This window comes from Podarcis vaucheri, assembly GCF_965113315.1.
Source record: "Podarcis vaucheri genome assembly, chromosome: 3".
Classification (NCBI taxonomy): Eukaryota; Metazoa; Chordata; class Lepidosauria; order Squamata; family Lacertidae; genus Podarcis; species Podarcis vaucheri.
The window spans coordinates 118,114,498-118,135,867 of NC_138761.1; the positions used below are offsets into that span (position 1 = coordinate 118,114,498).

The 21,370-nt window shown below is 44.5% G+C and overlaps 1 protein-coding gene across 3 annotated transcripts in view; it reads left to right on the plus strand.

The window, feature by feature from the left end:
- Positions 1 to 340: 340 nt before the first annotated feature.
- Positions 341 to 21,370, plus strand: part of GABRP (gamma-aminobutyric acid type A receptor subunit pi) — a 30,391-nt gene continuing 9,361 nt past the window's right edge. The window contains exons 1-7 of one of the 3 annotated variants that reach the window (XM_082216445.1): positions 341 to 493; positions 596 to 685; positions 7,235 to 7,340; positions 9,511 to 9,626; positions 13,737 to 13,804; positions 18,564 to 18,781; positions 21,171 to 21,253. In XM_082216445.1, coding sequence (XP_082072571.1) covers positions 7,285 to 7,340; positions 9,511 to 9,626; positions 13,737 to 13,804; positions 18,564 to 18,781; positions 21,171 to 21,253 — 541 coding nt within the window. In that variant the 5' untranslated portion in view covers positions 341 to 493; positions 596 to 685; positions 7,235 to 7,284. Of the gene's footprint in view, positions 686 to 7,215; positions 7,341 to 9,510; positions 9,627 to 13,736; positions 13,805 to 18,563; positions 18,782 to 21,170; positions 21,254 to 21,370 lie in introns of those variants that run through there. The other 2 variants (XM_082216446.1, XM_082216447.1) reach the window with 2 other exon arrangements.

Sequence of the window (21,370 nt, forward strand, 5' to 3'; positions counted from 1 at the left end):
TTCCATGTTAAAGAGCAATTTGGAATCTGCAAAATTAATTTCGTGTCCTGTTTCTTTCATGTGTTGGAAAAGAGAGGAAGTTTTTTCTTATATATATATGAGAGAAGGGCCATTTCCATGCCTTGGAACGTAACTTAAATGGAACTTACATCTGTGTGCATGCAGTAGGTACAGTTTGTGATGATCTAACTGGGGAAAAATGGCCTCACTGAAAATGCTGGAACATAAATGATGGCATGGGTTGGGTTGGGACAACGGCTGAGGGGGACGGGCCATGCAAATCACATTACAGGTAAAGTCCTGGGAAAGCCCACAGAGGATTTACCTGCAGTTTGTGTCCGTGGGAGGACAGGGGATTTCTACCTGCAGAGGTCAGCTGAGAAAACACGTTCGCTTGACTGAGTGAAAAATCACAGCTCCAGAACAGACGCCCAGCATGATTGATCTCAGGCAGGATTATTAGTTGCAGCTGAATGAATGTTGACTCCGGACGGTGAGTCTCTCAGACTTTCATTGAGGGAACTCAGCTTGTGTAACACCTTGACAAGTGGATCGACTTATACAGCTTCTAACTTTCACTTATTTGCACGCACAGGCTTCAACTGTTAGTTTCTGCCGCTTTGGTTTCGTGCCAACAAAACCGGGAGCCAGCACTGGTCATTTTGTGACGGATAATATACTAAATGTAAGTAAATGCTGACAATCCTTTTTCCTCCTCCTTATCTTTTCTTTGGTAGTTTAATAGAGGCATACTGTTTTTGCGGGGTTGGGGTTGGGGCAGGGAGCGAGATATACCATGGAGGGCAGCTTAATGGCCATTTCTTGAAGGGCTTTCCATGGGCACAATGTTCCGAATTAATTTTTTACTAAAGTGTGCCGTAGTTCCTTCTTCTTGTTAGCTGAATGGGAGGGGTGCAGCTGGGATCATGGCAGGTACACAGGGCAGGGAAATCCAATGTGGTGATGGAGGCAAGGTGAATGTTGTCTTCAGATGTTTTGGCACTGAGCTCCGATTCCGTTCCTGGTGTCTAATGCTTGCCCAATGAGGAATCTTTGTCATCTGTGCCTTGATTCAAGATGAGATCACATTTTTGTTATTACAGATTCATCATGGCTAGGGATGGATAGGTTGGTATTTTTCATGATGGTTCCCCCATCTGGGCGTTATTTTTCACTGCCACAGATCCCCTGCTTTGCAGAAGATGTGAGGTAAAGGGGACACGAAAGAGAGAAGACCAGAGTTCAGTTGGCATATGACTCATGCCAAAGCTGACTGCTTAAGGCAGGGGTAGGTAACCTATCGCCTGGGGGCTGGATGTGGCCCAATCGCCTTCTAAATCTGGCCCACGGACGGTCCAGGAATCAGCCTGTTTTTACATGAGTAGAATGTGTCCTTTTATTTAAAATGCATCTCTTTTTTTTAAAATGCTTTTTATTAGATTTTCATTTCAAATACGCAAACACAAACAAAATACACAAATATTTCCTATCTTTTTACACCTGTCTTTCTTTACGCTCCGTAGAGCATTGACTTCCCTCCTTCCCTTCCGCAGGTTTTCTTAATCCAATCTCAAATCTACAGTTCCTTAGTAATATCTAGACCTTGTCATAAGATTTATTTCAGTCCTGCTAACATCTTCAAATTTCTACAGTTCTCACTTATATAGTCCATGAATTTGCTCCATTATTTTTGGTACTTTGTTTCCTCCTGATTGCGGATCTTACGGGTCAGTTTTGCTAATTCCACATATTCGACCTTAAAATGCATCTCTGGGATATTTGTGGGGCATAGGAATTCATTCATTTTTTCCCCCTTCAAAATATAGTCTGGCCCACCACATGGTCTGAGGGACGGTGGACTGGCCCTCGGCTAAAAAAGTTTGCTGACCCCCGGGTTAAGGTGTAATTTTTAAAGACTTGACCAGAACTGAAAGCAGTGAGGTCATCTCCGTTAATGATCCTTCTGTAAAAGGATGCGGGTGGCGCTGTGGGTTAAACCACAGAGCCTAGGACTTGCCGATCAGAAGGTCAGCAATTTGAATCCCCACGATGGGGTGAGCTCCCGTTGCTCGGTCCCTGCTCCTGCCAACCTAGCAGTTCGAAAGCACATCAAAGTGCAAGTAGATAAATAGGTACCGCTCCGGCGGGAAGGTAAACGGCGTTTCCGTGCGCTGCTCTGGTTTGCCAGAAGCAGCTTAGTCATGCTGGCCGCATGACCCGGAAGCTGTACGCCGGCTCCCTCGGCCAATAAAGCGAGATGAGCACCGCAACTCCAGAGTTGTCCACGACTGGACCTAATGGTCAGGGGTCCCTTTACCTTTACAATGATGTCCAGCAGACTTATTTCACAGTAGTAGTTTGGATTTGATATCCCGCTTTATCACTACCCGAAGGAGTCTCAAAGCGGCTAACATTCTCCTTTCCCTTCCTCCCCCACAACAAACACTCTGTGAGGTGAGTGGGGCTGAGAGACTTCAGAGAAGTGTGACTAGCCCAAGGTCACCCAGCAGCTGCATGTGGAGGAGCGGAGACGCGAACCCAGTTCACCGGATTACAAGTCTACCGCTCTTAACCACTGCACCACACTGGCTCTCCACATTTCACAGGGCATCTCCACATAGGTGTATTGATGACAATGAAACTCAGTGGAGTTTCTCAAAGCTAAACATTTTATTTTCTTTAAAGAAAAGAAAGCGCTTGATATTTTCCCAGAAATCTCTGAGTGGTGTACACCACGTACAATATAAAAGCAATATACGTGAAGAGAAAAATGCAGCCTAAAATCAGGTGGTCTTTCAGGTAGAACAGGGGAGATGCACCTCAGCTTTATAGAATCCCGCAGAACAGGTTCCACGGGGTGGAGAAGAAATCTTATTCAGTCTCTCCACTAAGTGGGAACAAAGCCAATGTAACACCACGTTCCTGGCCGCCACCTCTGGCTGGCTCAGAAGTAAACCACGACCGTTGGTTCCGAATGCAACTGATTGAGAGCTCCTAAAGAATCTGGCGGGTCACACCTTGGTGGAGATTGTCCACTGGAATGGGCACAGCAGTTTCTGTTCCAGATGTGGGACCTGAATCTATACTGACATGGGTCCAGGTGGTCAGCTTTCCCTTCAAATGCACATCCCATATTTGCCAGTATGCAGTTGATTCCCACCCACGAAATAACAGCAATCTGGAAGCAGCCTTAGAATTCAATCCAGTGGCCGCTAGAATGGAGTTCCAGGGCCTTAGGATATATTGGGTGTCCAGTGTTGGAGAAGGAGATCTGATGTCAGATTCTTCCATCGTGAACCCCAAGTTGGCATAGATAGGATTCCCAGACAATAGGTAGGCAAACTAACGCCCGGGGGCCGGATCTGACCCAATCGCCTTCCAAAACCGGGCCACAGACAGTCCGGGAATCAGCGTGTTTTTAGATGAGTAGAATGTGTGCTTTTATTTAAAATGCATCTCTGGGTTATTTGTGGGGCATAGGAATTCATTCATTCCCCCCCCCAAAAAAAATATAGTCCGGCCCCCCACAAGGTCTGAAGGACAGTGGACCAGTCCCCTGCTGAAAAAGTTTGCTGACCCCTGATCGAGATAAAGTGGTACCTCGGGTTACATTCGCTTCAGGTTACAGACTCCACTAACCCAGAAATATTACCTTGGGTTAAGAACTTTGCTTCAGGATGAGAACAGAAATTGTGCTCCGGCGGAGCGGCGGCAGCAGGAGGCCCCATTAGCTAAAGTGGTGCTTCAGGTTAAGAACAGTTTCAGGTTAAGAACGGACCTCCGGAACAAATTAAGTACTTAACCCGAGGTACCACTGTACTGCTTAGCTTCAGTCCATGTCTTTACTGAAAACAAGCCTGCTTGATGTCAGTGTCATCCTACATGAACTTAAAACACATTCTATATGCCCTCAATGACTTTGCAAGGACAGGGGTTGTTAAGTTGTGGGTAAACATATCAGACGACACAGCGATTCTTCAAACAGCTCTTGTTTATTCACAGGGCAGAGCAGAACTGAACTGAAGGGTTCAGCCAGCCTGCTTATATAGAGCTCCACTAGAACGCAACAGTAACCACTTTCTGTAACTGTCCCATCACTGAACGTCACTTTCAATCCCTTATTTGCATATGTGGACCTGAGTGAAAACTATCTACAGTATTCCCCCTGCTGGCCCAGGGTGAGAACTTCAGTACATAACAGGGGTTTCTTTCAGGCGAGCATGTCTATCATTAAACATCTTCTTATGGAAGAAGTCTTGAGCTTCTAAGGAACTCCAGAGCTCCCCAGCACACATTTTGAGCACCACTGAGAGTGTTTCAACTGAGCGAATGCCGTTCATTGTTTGGCTTTGGTGAGCAATAATACAGTGGGCAGCACAGAATGGTGGCATTAGATGAAAGCTAACTGTCCCGCCAGTTCATGCTTTGGTGAGCACAGCCCTGTGTAACTTCAGACTTTGAAGTCAGCGGCATGCCTACTCCCAGGAAAGTCAGCGAAAGCACTTCAAAATATAGCACATTCCCACTTCTGTTCCAAACAGCCATACCCATCAGAATGAAGCAATGCAGTATGGTGACACCAATACTTGCTTCCAAGTATTGAACAAGTATTATAAGCCTATTTAGTGAGACGAACAGTGGTACCACGGGTTAAGTACTTAATTCGTTCCGGAGGTCCGTACTTAACCTGAAACTGTTCTTAACCTGAAGCACCACTTTAGCTAATGGGGCCTCCTGCTGCCGCTGCGCCACCGGAGCACGATTTCTGTTCTCATCCTGAAGCAAAGTTCTTAACCTGAAGCACTATTTCTGGGTTAGCAGAGTCTGTAACCTGAAGCGTATGTAACCTGAGGTGCCAGTGTATAATGTTCCTCTGTTTGGACAGGTCTTACATCCGTTCAGGAGAAGAATAGGCTAAGGCGTGGGTAGGCAAACTTAAGGCCCGGGGGCCGGATCTGGCCCAATCGCCTTCTAAATCTGGCCTGTGGACGATCCGGGAATCAGCATGTTTTTACATGAGTAAAATGTGTCCTTTTATTTCAAATGCATCTCTGGGTTATTTGTGGGGCCTGCCTGGTGTTTTTACATGAGTAGAATGTGTGCTTTTATTTAAAACGCATCTCTGGGTTATTTGTGGGGCATAGGAATTCGTTCACCCCCCCTCAAAGAAAATATAGTCCGGCCCCCCACAAGGTCTGAGGGACAGTGGACCGGCCCCCTGCTGAAAAAGTTTGCTGACCCCTGGGCTAAGGAGTCAACCCTACACAAATCGAGACTGAGTGGATGGCATTATTTTTACACCTCCTTCCTGCAACTCCTGCAGCCAAGCTAGTGCCAAATGTATTGCTCTGGTTTTTTTGGACCAGAGGTTGGGGGGGGGGCTTGTCATCTAGGCAACCCAGGACCTCTATACACACTGCGCAGGCTTGTACCCCAGGGAGCTGCTAGCACAGTGTTTTTACTTCACCCCTGGAGGTGCACTCCATTGTCTCTCAAGACAGACGGATGCCAACAGCATCCATTCCATACATGTAAAGCACTCTTATATCACTTTCATAGTCATGGCCAGTCAGTCAGTCAGTCCGTTTTATTGCAGTTAGCCAAAGGCTGCTGCAATGCACACAGAATCATTCAACAATTAAAAGAAAATATACTGGGTTGATACAAAAGACTTAAAACATTTATATTATCAAAACATTACGTACTGTAAACAGAGCTATAAAAGAACAGTGGTACCTTGGGTTACATACGCTTTAGGTTACACACTCCGCTAACCCAGAAATAGTGCTTCCGGTTAAGAACTTCAGGATAAGAACAGAAATCGGGCTCCGGCAGCACGGCGGCAGCAGGAGGCCCCATTAGCTAAAGTGGTGCTTCAGGTTAAGAACAGTTCCTGGTTAAGAACAGAACTCTGGAACCAATTAAGTACTTAACCAGAGGTACCACTGCACCCCAATATACAAATCAAGACATTAAACAATAAAATTCATAAGCTAAAATCATCACATGGCCACTAATATATCAAAAAACAATGTCAATTAATGCAGCGTGCAATTATACTCGGAGTTTGGTCACGAAGATAGAATATAGCTTGATGTAGATAGGGTCAAATAAATTCATCTCCTTTACAGTTGGTGGCTACCTTGGCTATATAATTTGCTCTAATTTTCCCAGCGGCAGCTGCAAAGAGTGCTACACGCCAGGTCACATACTTTTCTGTGTCTGCGAGGAGATATAAATTCATGTTAATAGTCATGGCTTTCCCCAAAGAATTCTTTTTTTAAAAAAATATTTTTTATTAACAAACCAATCAAATCACATTAATTCCAAATTACAGAGCCAAATTTTAAATTTTTGTTGGGGGTACCCATGTTTCAAGCTCCGAAAGGGATCCAGTCATCTTATTGCTGCTGCTTTGATGTTCACAATTCTGTCCAAATAATGTTCACAATTCTATCCATTCCTTCTTTGTTGTTTTCCTCATCTCTTCTTGTTGTTTTCGTATATTTTTCCTTTCTTTACTTTGTGGCCTCTGATAGTCTCCACAAGCGAGTTGAAAACAAGCATTTTTATAATCCTGTGTGGGTTTTCCCATTCATCCAAGAGTCTTATTCAGACAGCAGACGCATTTCATCACTTCCATAAAAACAATCTTAGCGTCAGCTCATTAATCTTCGCAGGCCTGTCACTCCCTTCTCGTTTCCCCAAAGAATTCTGGGAATCATAGTTTGTTGGGAATTGTAGCTCTGTGAGGGGTCTCCTAGCAATGCTCAGCACTGAATGTATGGCTGTAAACAGGGTGTGGTGTTTTTTTTAAACTGTGTGTGTGTATTAATTTTTTTAGGGTGGTTTGTTTTATGAGACAAAGTTGGGCTTCTAGAGGTTTGCTTGAGGAATTTGAGCTTCTTGAATTTCAACACCTATTGACTTGACCTGATTTGCGCCTCCAGAGCTAATGTGTGGACTCTCTCTCTTTCACATCTCCTAAATGGTCTGATATAGATCTAGGCACTTTGTTATTTGTCATTTTTTAAAAAAAGAAGATGAATTTAAAATAAAATTTTAAATGCACATTTAAATGTGAACTTTTGTGTGGGCTTAAAAAAAATTGATGGTTGGTGCAGAAATGGGCAGAAACAGATATGTGAGTGATCATGTGACGCTGATATGAAAATATACTGATTGATTCATCCCTGCTTATACAGGTGAAATACTTATCTGCTTTGCTTTGCAGATCATTGACAAGTGAGCCATCTTAGCCAGTGGTGAAAATAATCTTCACAAATGGGCTGCAGTTGTTACTTCTCCATCCATGTCTGTCTTTTTCTTTTGTGTGAAGGGTAAGCTGAAATATTTAAGAATATCTGCCGCACAGCTAATCTGTTTATGCAATATGGAAGCATCCAGATAGTTTTCTGGGGCTATTGCATGAGATAAAAATCTGAGATGGGAATTTAGATAGGCTTTCTAAAGTGTCCAGTTCTTTTTTTAAAAAAAGAGGATATGATGAAAAGGAAAAAAAATACATATTTGCGCATATATATATATATATTACACACACACACACACACACAGAGAGAGAGAGAGAGAGAGAGAGAGAGAGAGAGAGAGAGAGATATTGGTACCTCGGGTTACATGCGCTTCAGGTTACAGACTCCAGTAACCCAGAAATATTACCTCGGGTTAAGAACTTTGCTTCAGGATGAGAACAGAAATCGTGCTCTGGCAGTGCAGTGGCAGCAGGAGGCCTCATTAGCTAAAGTGGTGCTTCAAGTTAAGAACAGTTTCAGGTTAAGAACGGACCTCTGGAACGAGTTAAGTACTTAACCTGAGGTACCACTGTGTGTGTTTGTATATATATATACAGTGTGTGTGTGTGTGTGTGTGTGTGTGTGTGTATATATATATATATATATATATATATATATATATATTACACACATACACACACGATATATATGAATGAGAGAGAGATGCAAATTTAGAAAATAATTACTAGAATGTATATTTCACAGGAGGCTAGCCAATTAATTTCACTTCCCAACTAAAATCACCCCGAATACATTATTGTATTAATTTGTACCCCATCCACATGTCCTCCAATTAACGTGTTCCAATAATGTCTTGCCCAGTAGTGGCAGCAAACCAATTCCATTTCAATTAATTATCCCCATCTCAGATTTCCCCCCCAAAACTTCTAATTGGGGTGGAAATCATAGCTGGAATCCCATATGGAACCATACAGAAAGTGTAGTGACTTTGCTGCGGACTCCCCACTCCTGGTGGGTCTCACAAAACAAAATAATTTACCGGTAACTGTTAAAGGCCAGGAAAAAGAGACATGTCTTCATCAAACAGCAAGAGCTATGCAGTTAAGATGCTAAGTAAAGGTAAAGGGACCCCTGACCGTTAGGTCCAGTCGTGACTGACTCTGGGGTTGCAGTGCTCATCTCGCTTTATTGGCTGAGGGAGCCGGCGTACAGCTTCCAGGTCATGTGGCCAGCATGACTAAGCCGCTTCTGGCGAACCAGAGTAGCGCACGGAAACACCATTTACCTTCCCGCTGGAGCGGTACCTATTTATCTACTTGCACTTTGAGGTGCTTTCGAACTGCTAGGTGGGCAGGAGCAGGGACCGAGCAACGGGAGCTCACCCCGTCGCAGGGATTCGAACCACCAACCTTCTGATCGGCAAGTCCTAGGCTCGGTGGTTTAACCCACAGCGCCACCCTAGATGAGTGGTTTTCCCCCTCCATATCACAGACCACTTGAAAATTGCTGTGGGTCTTGGCAGACCGCTTCATGGTTTTTCTTCCAGTTGTAGCAACACTAGCCAGTAATTTGGCGACTGCAGTTCTGTTCCAGTTAAAGTTATAGCTTTCCTTACCTGGTACCTGTTGATTATACGATAATAGCCACTTATTTGTTGTTTAGCAATTATCTGGAGCAGCAGCAGAAACAAAGTTCAGTGTTCTACATGCCTTTTTTTTTTAATAGCGAAGATATCCTGCCACATGGCTTTGCGCCCGTGTTCTCAGCCTCTAGAGGTGAGGCAGAAAGTGGCTGATGATTTATATTGGACACAGGGAGGGCCTCTTCCTTTGGCTCATACTTAGCAGATTATCTCATACTTGCCGTCCAAAATATTCAAGTATTTAGTGTTTCTTTTGGTTCCTCCCCCCCGCTTTGGGCTGTAAAATTATTCTTGACTGATAATTAAATCCTGCCAAGTGGGGGTCTGTTGGCGGGGAATGAAAAAGGTCCCTATTTTCATCTGAGGAATGTGGGAGAGTAGGCAAGCCCTTGTTTTTACTCCAGTGACAATTAGACACCGACTACCTTCTCACACACAGCAACAAGCAGGCGTTTAGTATTTAAATGCTGCATAAATGCGGTATGAATATTCTGTTTGGTTTGCGAGTGTTGGGTGTGAGGAGAAGAGCAAGGCTGCAGCTGCGTAACAGATGAGTAGCCACTGCCACATTCAACATTTCTTACTTTTCGTTTTCAGAAAGTGCATCTTGGGTCATTATGCTGACACGTCAGATAGCCGAGCCTCAACATCCCTCCCTGGATTCGGGAACCTCACCCGGGGATACAACAGATATCTCAGGCCAAAATTTGGTGGTATGACATCATCAGCATCTTTTATAGTTTTGTAGGACTTGCCAAAGTCTTTCAGCGTTGCAGAGAGGAAATAATTTATTGGTCTTTATAATTTTGTCTTTATGCCCCTGTTTGAGCTGAATTTAGAAACCCTTGCCTATTCCCAATCCTTTTATTAACTTAAGATCAGTTGCCTTTACCCTAATTCCAGTGTTGAGGAAGAATGTCTGCTTTATATACATTATTTACACAATGGGCCCCACATGATTGGCTAATTCTGGGATTCTCCTGTAGGCCAATCAGGTTGCGGATTCACTTCCACCTGGAGCTGGATTGGGTGGCTCCTGTGGACCAATCAGACTGCTGCATTCTGGATCCTATTGTTCTAGGACCAATCAGACTGCTGCATTCTGAATCCTGTTGTTCTAGGACCAATCAGACTGCTGCATTTTGGATCCTATTCAACTCAGTACATAACAAATATAGAGCAGTTCTCAGTTTCTATCTCTACGGAGATTTTGGCATAAGGCGATTGTATCACAATTTCTTTTGAAATCTGTGTTGGGTCTCCAGCTGTTGTTGACTACAACTCCCATCATCCCTGACTACTGGTTCTGCTAGCTAGGGATGATGGAAGTTGTAGTCCAACGACAGCTGGAGACCCTGCTTTCAGGAAACACTGTTCTTAATGATTAAATCAACTTGACTTAGAATGGTGGGTTGAACCACAGGCTCTTGGGTCAAATGCAGCCTTTAAGATCTCTGTCAAGTCATGGGGCTCTCGCTAGACCCTGGCCTTCACTGTTCCTGCTCTGTGGCTTCAACAAGTGCTTTTGCCGGGCCAGAATGCATCCTTGAATTGTGTTAATGTGTATCATTTGGATGTAGAGATGTGTGTGCATGGAATGCGCTGACTCTTGTTTGGCTGCAATGTTTGGCTGTACAAAGATAAGAATCCCATTTACTGGCCCATCTACTTTTTATTTTGGGCCCCACCCAGAACCACCATGCGGCCCCCAGAATGACAGAATGTGGCCCTCAGGTGGAAAAATGTTCCGCACTCCAGACTCAGAAGAATCCAATTGTCATCCTTATGGGATGATGGTCAAGTGTGAGGGAACATCTGCTCTGCTCTCTTTGAGGAATCAACTGCCCCCCGATAAAATAGATATCAGATGTCTTATATCAGTGTTAACCATGGCTAGCTGCCCTGTTTCAAAATGTGTGTTGATCCTACCATCCAGAGCAGTAGAAAAGCTTGCTCCATCTTCTGTGTGACAACCCTTTAGATATTTGAAGACAGCTATCGCATCACCTAGACAGCATCTTAAAAAGCAGAGACATCACCTTGCCAACAAAGGTCCGTATAGTTAAAGCTATGGTTTTCCCAGTAGTGATGTATGGAAGTGAGAGCTGGACCATAAAGAAGGCTGATCTCTGAAGAATTGATGCTTTTGAATTATGGTGCTGGAGGAGACTCTTGAGAGTCCCATGGACTGCAAGAAGATCAAACCTATCCATTCTGAAGGAAATCAGCCCTGAGTGCTCACTGGAAGGACAGATCCTGAAGCTGAGGCTCCAATACTTTGGTCACCTCATGAGAAGAGAAGACTCCCTGGAAAAGACCCTGATGTTGGGAAAGATGGAGGGCACAAGGAGAAGGGGACGACAGAGGACGAGGTGGTTGGATAGTGTTCCCGAAGCTACCAGCATGAGTTTGACTAAACTGCGGGAGGCAGTGGAGGACAGGAGTGCCTGGCGTGCTCTGGTCCATGGGGTCACGAAGAGTCGGACACGACTAAACGACTAAACAACAACAACAAGCCTCACAAACACATTAGGACTTACTTATGAGTAAACATGCATAGCCCAACATTGCACAAAGCCTGGTATGTTCCTTCTTCCACAGTGCAATTTGATAGTTTTAGTGTATTATTCTTATTATTGCTAAACATTTTCTGTACTTTGCGTACTCCTAATGGTAGACACCTCCTACCCTAGCAATAATAAATACGACCTTAGCAGCTGTAGAGCAATGTAAGCAGCTTGAAATGTTGGGACCAGATTTATTTATGTAGTAATTTTAATATCCCACTTTCCCCCAAGAATTCAGAAAAAGCTAACAAAACGTTTGAGATGCAGCGGTTTTTATGTTGCCATATCACTGGCAGGTATTAAACACAGCAAATCCCTGTACTTGGGGTTGCTCTGTAAGCTCCATTGAGTTTAACGGCACTTTTTGCCAGGTATATGTCTGTAAATGACTACAGCCTAATGGCCCTTTAAACAGTCTTTCAATGCAGCAGATAAAAAGAGCTGGAATGGGAGAAAGAGAAGAACTGGACCAAAAAGTAATAATAATGAAAAAGCATAATAATTTAAAAATGTAAGAATATAGATATCTTTACGGACAGATAAACAATTATAGTGATTAGTTCACTTGAATGGTGGTCAAGGCAGCAGAAGGAATAACTCCCACCTGATGGGGCAACATTAAAAGGGCTAGTATATAATTTTAGCTTTTTTATTTATTAGTTGGTTGTCACCCAAAGGTCTCCAAGCAACTTACAGCAAAGAAAAATAGAGGAATTGCCTGGTTATGTCTGGGCATAAGCAAATACTTTCTAAGTTCTAAGTGAGTGAACAGGAAGAAGTCTATATTATAACTAGGATTTTTTGTCCAATCTCCTTTTCTCACACCATTATAATCTCCTGTCTATGGAGTCAACACATCAGATGTCATTGTTGACATCATCTTATAAGAAGACCTCAAGATGCTTATTAATCATAACAGTCATTCTGCTTCTTCATGTACTGTTTAGGTAACCTTCATTTTATAATGAATCTGGCCATCTTCAACTTGGCTGTCTTCATTCTTTCGATGGCTTGCATTCCTGTAGAACACGGGAGCTGGTCATTCTCATTTTTGAAAGTATCTGCTTCAGAATTAATGAACTATCCACATCCTGGTCTCCCCCGCCAACACCCCTCAGTTAAGGAGCTTTGCACCACAAGGCCTAGGCATGTCTACTCAGCAGTAAGCCCCAAGGATGTTAATGGAATTTACTCCCAGGTAAGCATATATAGAATAACAGCCTCAGAGGGCTATATTCGTATTTCGTAAGCCCATCGTGATAATAAATGCCACTCTTAACAAATGTCCTGGCAGGTGAATAGGAATTTTGATTTTGTCCTCATTCATGCTTTCTGTCTTTTGCTCAGTAGACAAAGATGTCATGGCCTGCTTAGGAATGCATTCAAAACTATCTTCCAGAGTGGGGACTGAGTCATAGCAAAGCAATAAGCTCACCTTTAGGGCTGGGCGACGTATCAACATATTGTCCCAAACTGGTTTGAAGTCCATATCGTGATATCGGTTTCATAATTTTTGACCTCACAATATACAGTGGTGCCCCACAAGACGAATGCCTCGCAAGACGGAAAACTCGCTAGACGAAAGAGTTTTCCGTTTTGGAGGTGCTTCACAAAACGAATTTCCTATGGGCTTGCTTCGCAAGACGACAATGTCTTGCGAGTTCCTGCTGGTTTTTTCCCCTCCCCCCTTTTTCTAAGCCGCTAAGCCGCTTATCAGCTGATCCGATCAGCAGATAAGCCGCTAAAAGCCGCTAATAGCGCTAATCCGCTAATCCGTCAATGGGCTTGCTTCGCAAGACGAAAAAACCGCTAGATGAAGAGAATCACAGAACGGATTCTTTTCGTCTTGCGAGGCACCACTGTATCACAAATCATGACGTGTGTGCGCGCTATGCAAAAATCACAATGTTGTGGAAACCATGAAGCTGTCTCTCGATTCCTGCAGCTCCAGTTAACTCTGCCAGCTCAGTTCTCCCATGCATCCCAGAAGAGGCAGCGAATCACAAGAGCAGGTGCTGGCCCAAATCACGATGCAAGAAAAACCGTGAAGCCAGTCAATGCCCCAACATAGCTTCATCCTTATTTCAGACATCATGATATATCGGTATATCGCAATGTTTAGCTGGTGATATATTGCGATGTTGAAAACCTAGCCCTGCTCATCTTACGCTAAGTCATCAGACTATTGGTACCCTTAGCTTGGTACCACCTAGACTGATTCTGCAATTTAAACTTCCTTTTCCTTTCCTTTTGCAGGAGAGCCTGTGGTGATAGCCATGAGCCTTGACGTTGCAAGCATTTCCAGCATTTCTGAGAGTGATATGGTAAGCAAACAATCCCAGAGGGGGGAATAAAAGGAATTAAGGCAGCTCCGGGGAGCAGGGAGTCGGCGGGAATCCAGACGCAGTTTCTGATAGAGTCATACCTCATGTTATGTCTGCTTCATGTTACGTTCTTTCAGGTTACGTCCCGCGGCGACCCGGAAGTACTGGAAAGGGTTACATCCGGGTTTTGCCGCTCGCGCATGCGCAGAAGCACAAAATAATGTCATGCGCATGCGCAGAAATGGCGAATCGCAACCCGCGCATGTGCAGACGCGCCACTGCGGGTTGCGCTCTTTTCATGTTGCGAACGGGCCTCCAGAACAGATCCCGTTCGCAACCAGAGGTACCACTGTACTTTGCAATCCAGGTTCGCCTGGAACTCTTTCCATTGTGTTCAGTGGTTCTCATCGTGTGCTTAGTGCTGCATCCATAGACTTTCTGAGTGATTCTGTGCCGTCAGTGGTGCCAGAGGCCTACCCCCGCCCCAGTATACAGGTGAGAAGTGCCCCCACTGTCCTGGCTCTGCTGGTGGAGGGGGCAGAGCAGGAGGTGTTGAGACCAGCTACAGAAGCATGCCATGCCCAGCTTGTTTCCCTGACATGCCCTCCAGAATGGTATAGCCATAGACCTATGCCAGCTTTGGGCCTGGCATATATTAAAAAGGAATAACTGCCCCCCCCCTTTCACTCTGGCAACAACATGCTGGCATGGCAATGGATCTAGCAGCAACTTTGTCGGTGGATCTCCCTTTGACCCCCATTCCTGATAAGTGACCCTCTGGATGGCTCTCTTAGCAATAGCTTTTGTTTTTTGCTCCGTTTCTGAGAATGATGGTTTTGTTGTTAGCTTTGTTTACAAGGTCAGATTAAAGGTAAAGGTAAAGGGACCCCTGACCATTAGGTCCAGTTGTGGCTGACTCTGGGGTTGCGGTGCTCATCTCGCTTTATTGGCCAAGGGAGCCGGCGTACAGCTTCCGGCATGACTAAGCCGCTTCTGGCGAACCAGAGTAGCGCACAGAAACTCGGTTTACCTACCTGTCGGAGTGGTAGCTATTTATCTACTTGCACTTTGACGTGCTTTCGAACTGCTAGGTGGGCAGGAGCAGGGACTGAACAACAGGAGCTCACCCCGTCGCGGGGATTCAAACAGCCAACCTTCTGATTGGCAAGTCCTAGGCTCAGTGGTTTAACCCACAGTGCCACCCGCGTCCCTCAAGGTCAGATTGCTTACCCCTTAAAAGCATTCCAGAGGTAGACATTAGGGGTTTGGGTTTTTTGTCTCTCAACAAGGTAGATGAATTAAGTCAAAAGGCCTTCAGTTAACTGCACACACCTGAGTAATTGTGCATTGTATTGTATTTTTTCAAATTACTATTTTTAATAAAAATTTTATTTGGCTATTAACTTTGCCAATTCTGCACAGTCCATCCCCTTGCTTCTTCTTTGGTGGGGACTTCTTCCTTCCATTTTTGTGCATAAAGAATCCTAGCTGCTGTTATTACATATAAAAACAGCTTAATCATCTTTTTTTAACTAACTTCTTTCCCTATAATCCCTAAGATAAAAGCTTCAGGGTTTGTTGGTTTTTTGGTATAATCACTTTAAACATCTTTTTCATCTCATCATATATCATTTCCCAAAATACCCTCGCTTTCTTACAAGTCCACCGCATGTGAAAAAAGACCCCTCTACCTGTTTACACATCAGAAGTGTATAAAATCCTGCAAGTGGCTAGAGAAAAGTTTTTCTGTCTTCTTAATAACACTAGAATTTGTGGACCTCTAGCAAAGCTGAATGTGGCAGTTGTTAAATTTCAAAGTCCTGCATAGTCCTTGAAATATCAAAAGGACCACCTGTTCCTATATGATTTTGCCTGCCTGTTAAGATCTGGAGGTTGTGTTCCTGCTCCCCACTGCCATATGGGATGATGAGTACATGCAGCAGAGTCTTTTCAGTGGTGGCACCAAATTTCTGGAACTCCTCCCGTGGGGATGCTCCTTTAGCCCCTGCTACCCGATCCCCAGTGTCTGTTTATGGCAATGCCGTTTTTAGCAAATGGATTGTTTCTTTTAAATTCCTTGTATTGTTGTCATAGTATTTAGTTTGCGGGCCGCTCTAGCCAAAAGAGGTGTTCAAATAAACAAACAAAGAAGCCCAGACTTGAGACAGTGCAGGCATCTTTTGAAAATAAGGCACCTCTGAGATGAGAATGACAAATGGGTGTCCGAAGTCATTGGTCTATAGAACACCGCAGCTTTTTAGTATCCATTTAAATGCAGAACTCCGTTGAAAGCTGCCGTCTACTGGGGTTTGGAACCCATAGGAAGTCTTTGCAAGGCTAAGCCAATCTTTCATGAAGCTAACTTTCCAGGTATCCCAAAGCTATTAATCAACAAATATTATCTTCATACAGTAGTCTTCTCATCACTATAGCACTCACATTTTCAGGTCTCACGCAGAACATTATAGAGATGTACTCTTTTGCTAGATAAATAATTGAACTACAAATGACCCGGGGGTTTTCACCTTCATTGCTGAGATTAATAATTCACTGCTTTGAAATGCATAATGGTGCACCATCTCAATCATTTAGGTGGAGAAATTTCCCCCCTAACAGCATGAGAATAAAATCTGAAAGCTAGAAATGATATACATGAAGTCTTGGGATGACTTTTTTTGGTTAACAGCTTTCATTCCAAAGCTTGTTAAAGTCTATGCACTCAACACAAAAGGAATCCTTTCATCCAGCACTGAAGTAGAGTGAAACATGATATTCTGAATGCAGAGAGCAATGAATCCTACTTTGCCTGCCATGATTACCTGAGGACAAGGCTGATGTTCAAATGCGGTAGGCGAGAGACACACCTACAGTGCCATACCTGCAACACATGTGAATTTAAACTACTTAAGCTATGTTAAGGAGCTACGCGTGGGTGGGTTGCGGCCTCATCCAAGTTGGGTTGCAACAGGAACACTCCCACCATGCAAACATATGGCAAAAGATTAAGAAATGGGTCCCCAGATGGATGGGTGTTTGGGTTAAAAGTACAGTGGTGCCTCGCAAGACGAAAAGAATCCGTTCCGCGAGTCTCTTCGTCTTGCGGTTTTTTCGTCTTGTGAAGCAAGCCCATTGGCGGATTAGCGCTATTAGCGCCTTAGCAGGCTTAGCAGATCAGCTGTTAAGCGGCTTAGCGGATCAGCTGATAAGCGGCTTAGCAGCTTAGGATCAGCTGATAAGCGGCTTAGCGGCTTGGGGAAAAGGGGGGGAACCCCCGCAGGAACTCGCAAGACATTTTCGTCTTGCGAAGCAAGCCCATAGGAAATTTGTTTTGCGAAGCACCTCCAAAACGGAAAACCCTTTCGTCTAGCGGGTTTTCCGTCTTGCGAGGCATTCGTCTTGCGGGGCACCACTGTAGATCCTGGGTCTGAAATGTTTGAAGACTGGGCCTTTAAAGCCCTTAATGGTCTTGGCCCAGTACACCTGAAGGAGCATCTCCACCTCCATTGTTCTGCCCAGACACTGAGGTCCAGCTCCAAGGGCCTTCTGATGGTTCCCTCACTGTGAGAATCAAAGTTACAGGGAACTAGGCAGAGGGCCTTCATGGTAGTGGCTCCTACCCTGTGGTAGTGGCACCCTCCCATCAGATGCCAAGGAAAACAACTACAGTGGTACCTCGGGTTACATACACTTCAGGTTACATACGCTTCAGGTTACAGACTCCGCTAACCCAGAAATAGTGCTTCAGGTTAAGAACTTTGTTTCAGGATGAGAACAGAAAACGTGTTCCGGCGGTGCAGCGGCAGCAGGAGGCCCCATTGGCTAAAGTGGTGCTTCAGGTTAAGAACAGTTTCAGGTTAAGAGCGGACCTCCGGAACAAATTAAGTACTTAACCTGAGGTACCACTGTATCAGACTTTTAGAAGCCATCTGAAGGCAATCCTGTTTAGGGAAGTTTTTAATGTTTGATTTTTTGGTGTGTTTTTAACATTCTGTTGGGAGCTGCTCAGACTGGCGGGGGAAACCCAGCCAGATGGACAGGGTATAAATAAATTATTATTATTACTGTATTTTTCACTCTATAGGACGCACCGGACCATAGGAGAGGGAGAACAGGGGAAAAAAATTCTCCCCCTCTCTGTTCAGCGCCCCTTCAGTGAAGCGGCAGGAAGAACAAAGCCCCTTTCATTTCTCCTCCCGCTTCGCTGAAGGGGTGCTGCGCAGAGAGGGAGAACTGTGCGGCACCTCTCCAGCGAAGCGAAGCCTGGAAAGCAAGAAGGATCGGTGTGCACTGACCCCTCTCACTCTCCAGGCTTCAGTCAGCTATCCGCAAGCCTTTGGAGCGTAGAGTTCTCCCTCTTCGCTTTGGAGGCTTCGTGTTGCTATAGCTGAAGCCAAGGAGCCTGCATTCGCTCCTTAAGATGCACACACACCTTAATTTTTGAAGGGGGAAAAGTGCGTCTTATAGAGCGAAAAATACAGTGTTATTTATTTATTTATTTATTTATTATCAATTAAGAATTAACTGTAAAACAGCAAAATATGTACTGAGTTATAGAGCAGTGTGGAGAACTAAAAGAATCAAGATGAGCAAATATCAGAAATGCCTTTAGGACAGAGGGACTACATTCAATAAATATATGCTCAGAGCACCCTTTGGATAAGGCAGTTGAACTCCAAAAGTCAAAAGTCTCCCTAACTTAGAGAGTTTTTGCATGCAGCAAAGTCCTGAATGCCTGCTCATGGGCTGCCTTCTTTTCCAGGACTACACGGCGACAATATATTTGCGACAACGCTGGACAGATCCTCGCCTGGTTTTTCAGGGGAACAAAAGTTTCACTCTGGATGCCCGACTGGTGAACTACCTGTGGGTTCCTGACACGTATATTGTGGAGTCTAAGAAGTCTTTCTTGCATGAGGTCACAGCAGAGAATCGGCTTATACGGCTGTTCTCTAACGGCACCGTCTTGTATGCTTTGCGGTAAGTCTTGCTTGTGCTCCTACTGTTTTGCTACCCTTTGCTACCCTTGAGTAGCAGAAAGATTGCAGACGGCTGCAACAGTCAGGACTTAAAGGCCCCAAATACACCATTAGATTCTGAGGGTCAGGTATATCTGGGGAAATAGTTTTGTCGGTTGCATATTTCATCATAATTCTCATAATTCATTGTCTCATTATTCCATTATTTCTACAGCTGTAGCTTCCTTTCTTCAAACACTCATCACAGGAATCACATGCTTTTAATAACACACTGACATGCTGCAATAGAGAACTTAGGTACAGGGAATGTACTGACTAATATCAAACAACTATTGAGGCTGCTGTTTAAAGGAAAAATAGTATGGGATAAAAAAAATGTATGAGGCATACAACTGAACATCTATAACACAGCCTTTTGGGGGGCAACCAAAAATACCACAGGGACATGGGTGGCGCTGTGGGTTAAACCACAGAGCCTAGGACTTGCTGATCAGAAGGTCGGCGGTTTGAATCCCCGCAACGGGGTGAGCTCCCCCCGTTTCTTGGTCCCTTCTCCTGCCAACCTAGCAGTTCAAAAGCACGTCAAAGTGCAAGTAGATAAATAGGTACAGCTCTGTCGGGAAGGTAAACGGTGTTTCTGTGCGCTGCTCTGGTTTGCCAGAAGCGGCCTAGTCATGCTGGCCACATGACCCGGAAGCTGGACACCGGCTCCCTCGGCCAATAAAGCGAGATGAGCGCTGCAACCTCAGAGTCAGGGGTCCCTTTACCTTACCTTAAAAATACCACAAAATAGCATGCAAGTTTTTGCATCTTTCAGAACTCTGCATCTGGCCAGCAAAGGGGTCCCCAGTGTGATGTACCCTCAGACAGTACCCTCAGACACTCCCATTGATGCCCCCAAAGACACCCGCCCCTTAAATTTTGGCATTTCATTTGTTTTGGGTGGGGAGGCACACGGTTTACCAGTTTTCCCCCCTTTTGCCTGCATTTTTTTGCTTTGGTGTTTTGTTTGTTGTTTCGGGGTGGTGGTGGTTCTGAGTATCATCACTTTTCCTTCTGTGAAATGGGTATTTTGTGACAGTTTCTTAGATTTCTAAAGGTGCCGGCATGCCCTAAAAGGTTGGGAAACCCTGGGCTTGATAGTAAACAGAACAGGAGAGGGGCTGCTGTTGTAAGGATTGTGTCCAAACTTTTTTCAAAGAGGACCAGATTTGATGAAGTGAAGTTGTTGAGCTTTTTTTTTAGGATTTAAGTTTGAGGTTTAGGTTTTTTTGGGATTTTACCCCAGGAAATAAACTGCCACAGGGGCTGGATTAAACCGATTTTGGACACACCTGGATTAAAGCAAGACTACACATACATGTTAAGTGGTTTGAGTGTTATATAAATGGGTTTTTTTTTTTTTTTGCAATTTAACTTTTTATGTATCCAGGAATAGCACTTGATGTGGATGAATTTGAGTCCACATCCTACAATCTTTAGTAGTCACTTGCTTCTTATATAAAGGAGAGAATATGCTTTGCAGAATGATGGCCATCACACAAATATTCAGCTCAAACTGGCGTTGTTGTTGTTGTTTAATCGTTTAGTCATGTCCACCTCTTCGTGACCCCATGGACCAGAGCATGCCAGGCACTCCTGTCTTCCACTGCCTCCCGCAGTTTGGTCAAACTCATGTTAGTAGCTTCAAGAACACTGTCCAACCATCTCGTCCTCTGTTGTCCCTTTCTCCTTGTGCCCTCCATCTTTCCCAACATCAGGGTCTTTTCCAGGGAGTCTTCTCTTCTCATGAGGTGGCCAAAGTATTGGAGCCTCAGCTTCAGGATCTGTCCTTCCAGTGAGCACTCAGGGCTGATTTCCTTAAGAATGGATAGGTTTGATCTTCTTGCAGTCCATGGGACTCTCAAGAGTCTCCTCCAGCACCATAATTCAAAAGCATTGATTCTTCGATGATCAGCCTTCTTTATGGTCCAGCTCTCACTTCCATGGCATAACCTGGCCCAAATTCTGTGCTGTTCTGCTGATCAACATATTTTGTACATTTTGGCGTAGCAGAGGATGCCAAGGCATATTATGTCACATAGCCTTGCAGCAGCCTTTGTAATCCTGGTTCTCTCCAGATGTTTTGGACTTGCTGGCTGGGGTTGAAGGGAGGTTGAAACATCTGGGGACCACCAAGTTCACAAAGGCTGTCGGACATTATCCTGTTTCCATAAGTGGAATGATCCAGAGCTGCCAATCTGAACTAAAGGGAAGTCCAGGCTGCAGCTTCAGTGCTAGTTTTAACAGTTATTTATTCTTGGAAGCAGAAACATTGCCACCTGCGGACTGCTATGGAAAATACAGGCCGTTCCTTGTAGATGCCTTCACAGCACTTTCTCTTTTTACAGAATCACTACCACAGTTGCGTGTAACATGGACCTGTCAAAATATCCCCTGGATACGCAGACATGTAAACTGCAGATGGAAAGCTGTAAGTATCACATTCTATAAGAAGATGAAACTATCCCACCCCCAACTGCTCCTGAATTTGTTTCTTCATATTTAGGTGACCAGTTCAAACATTTCATTTCTGTCTTGGAGCTCTTGA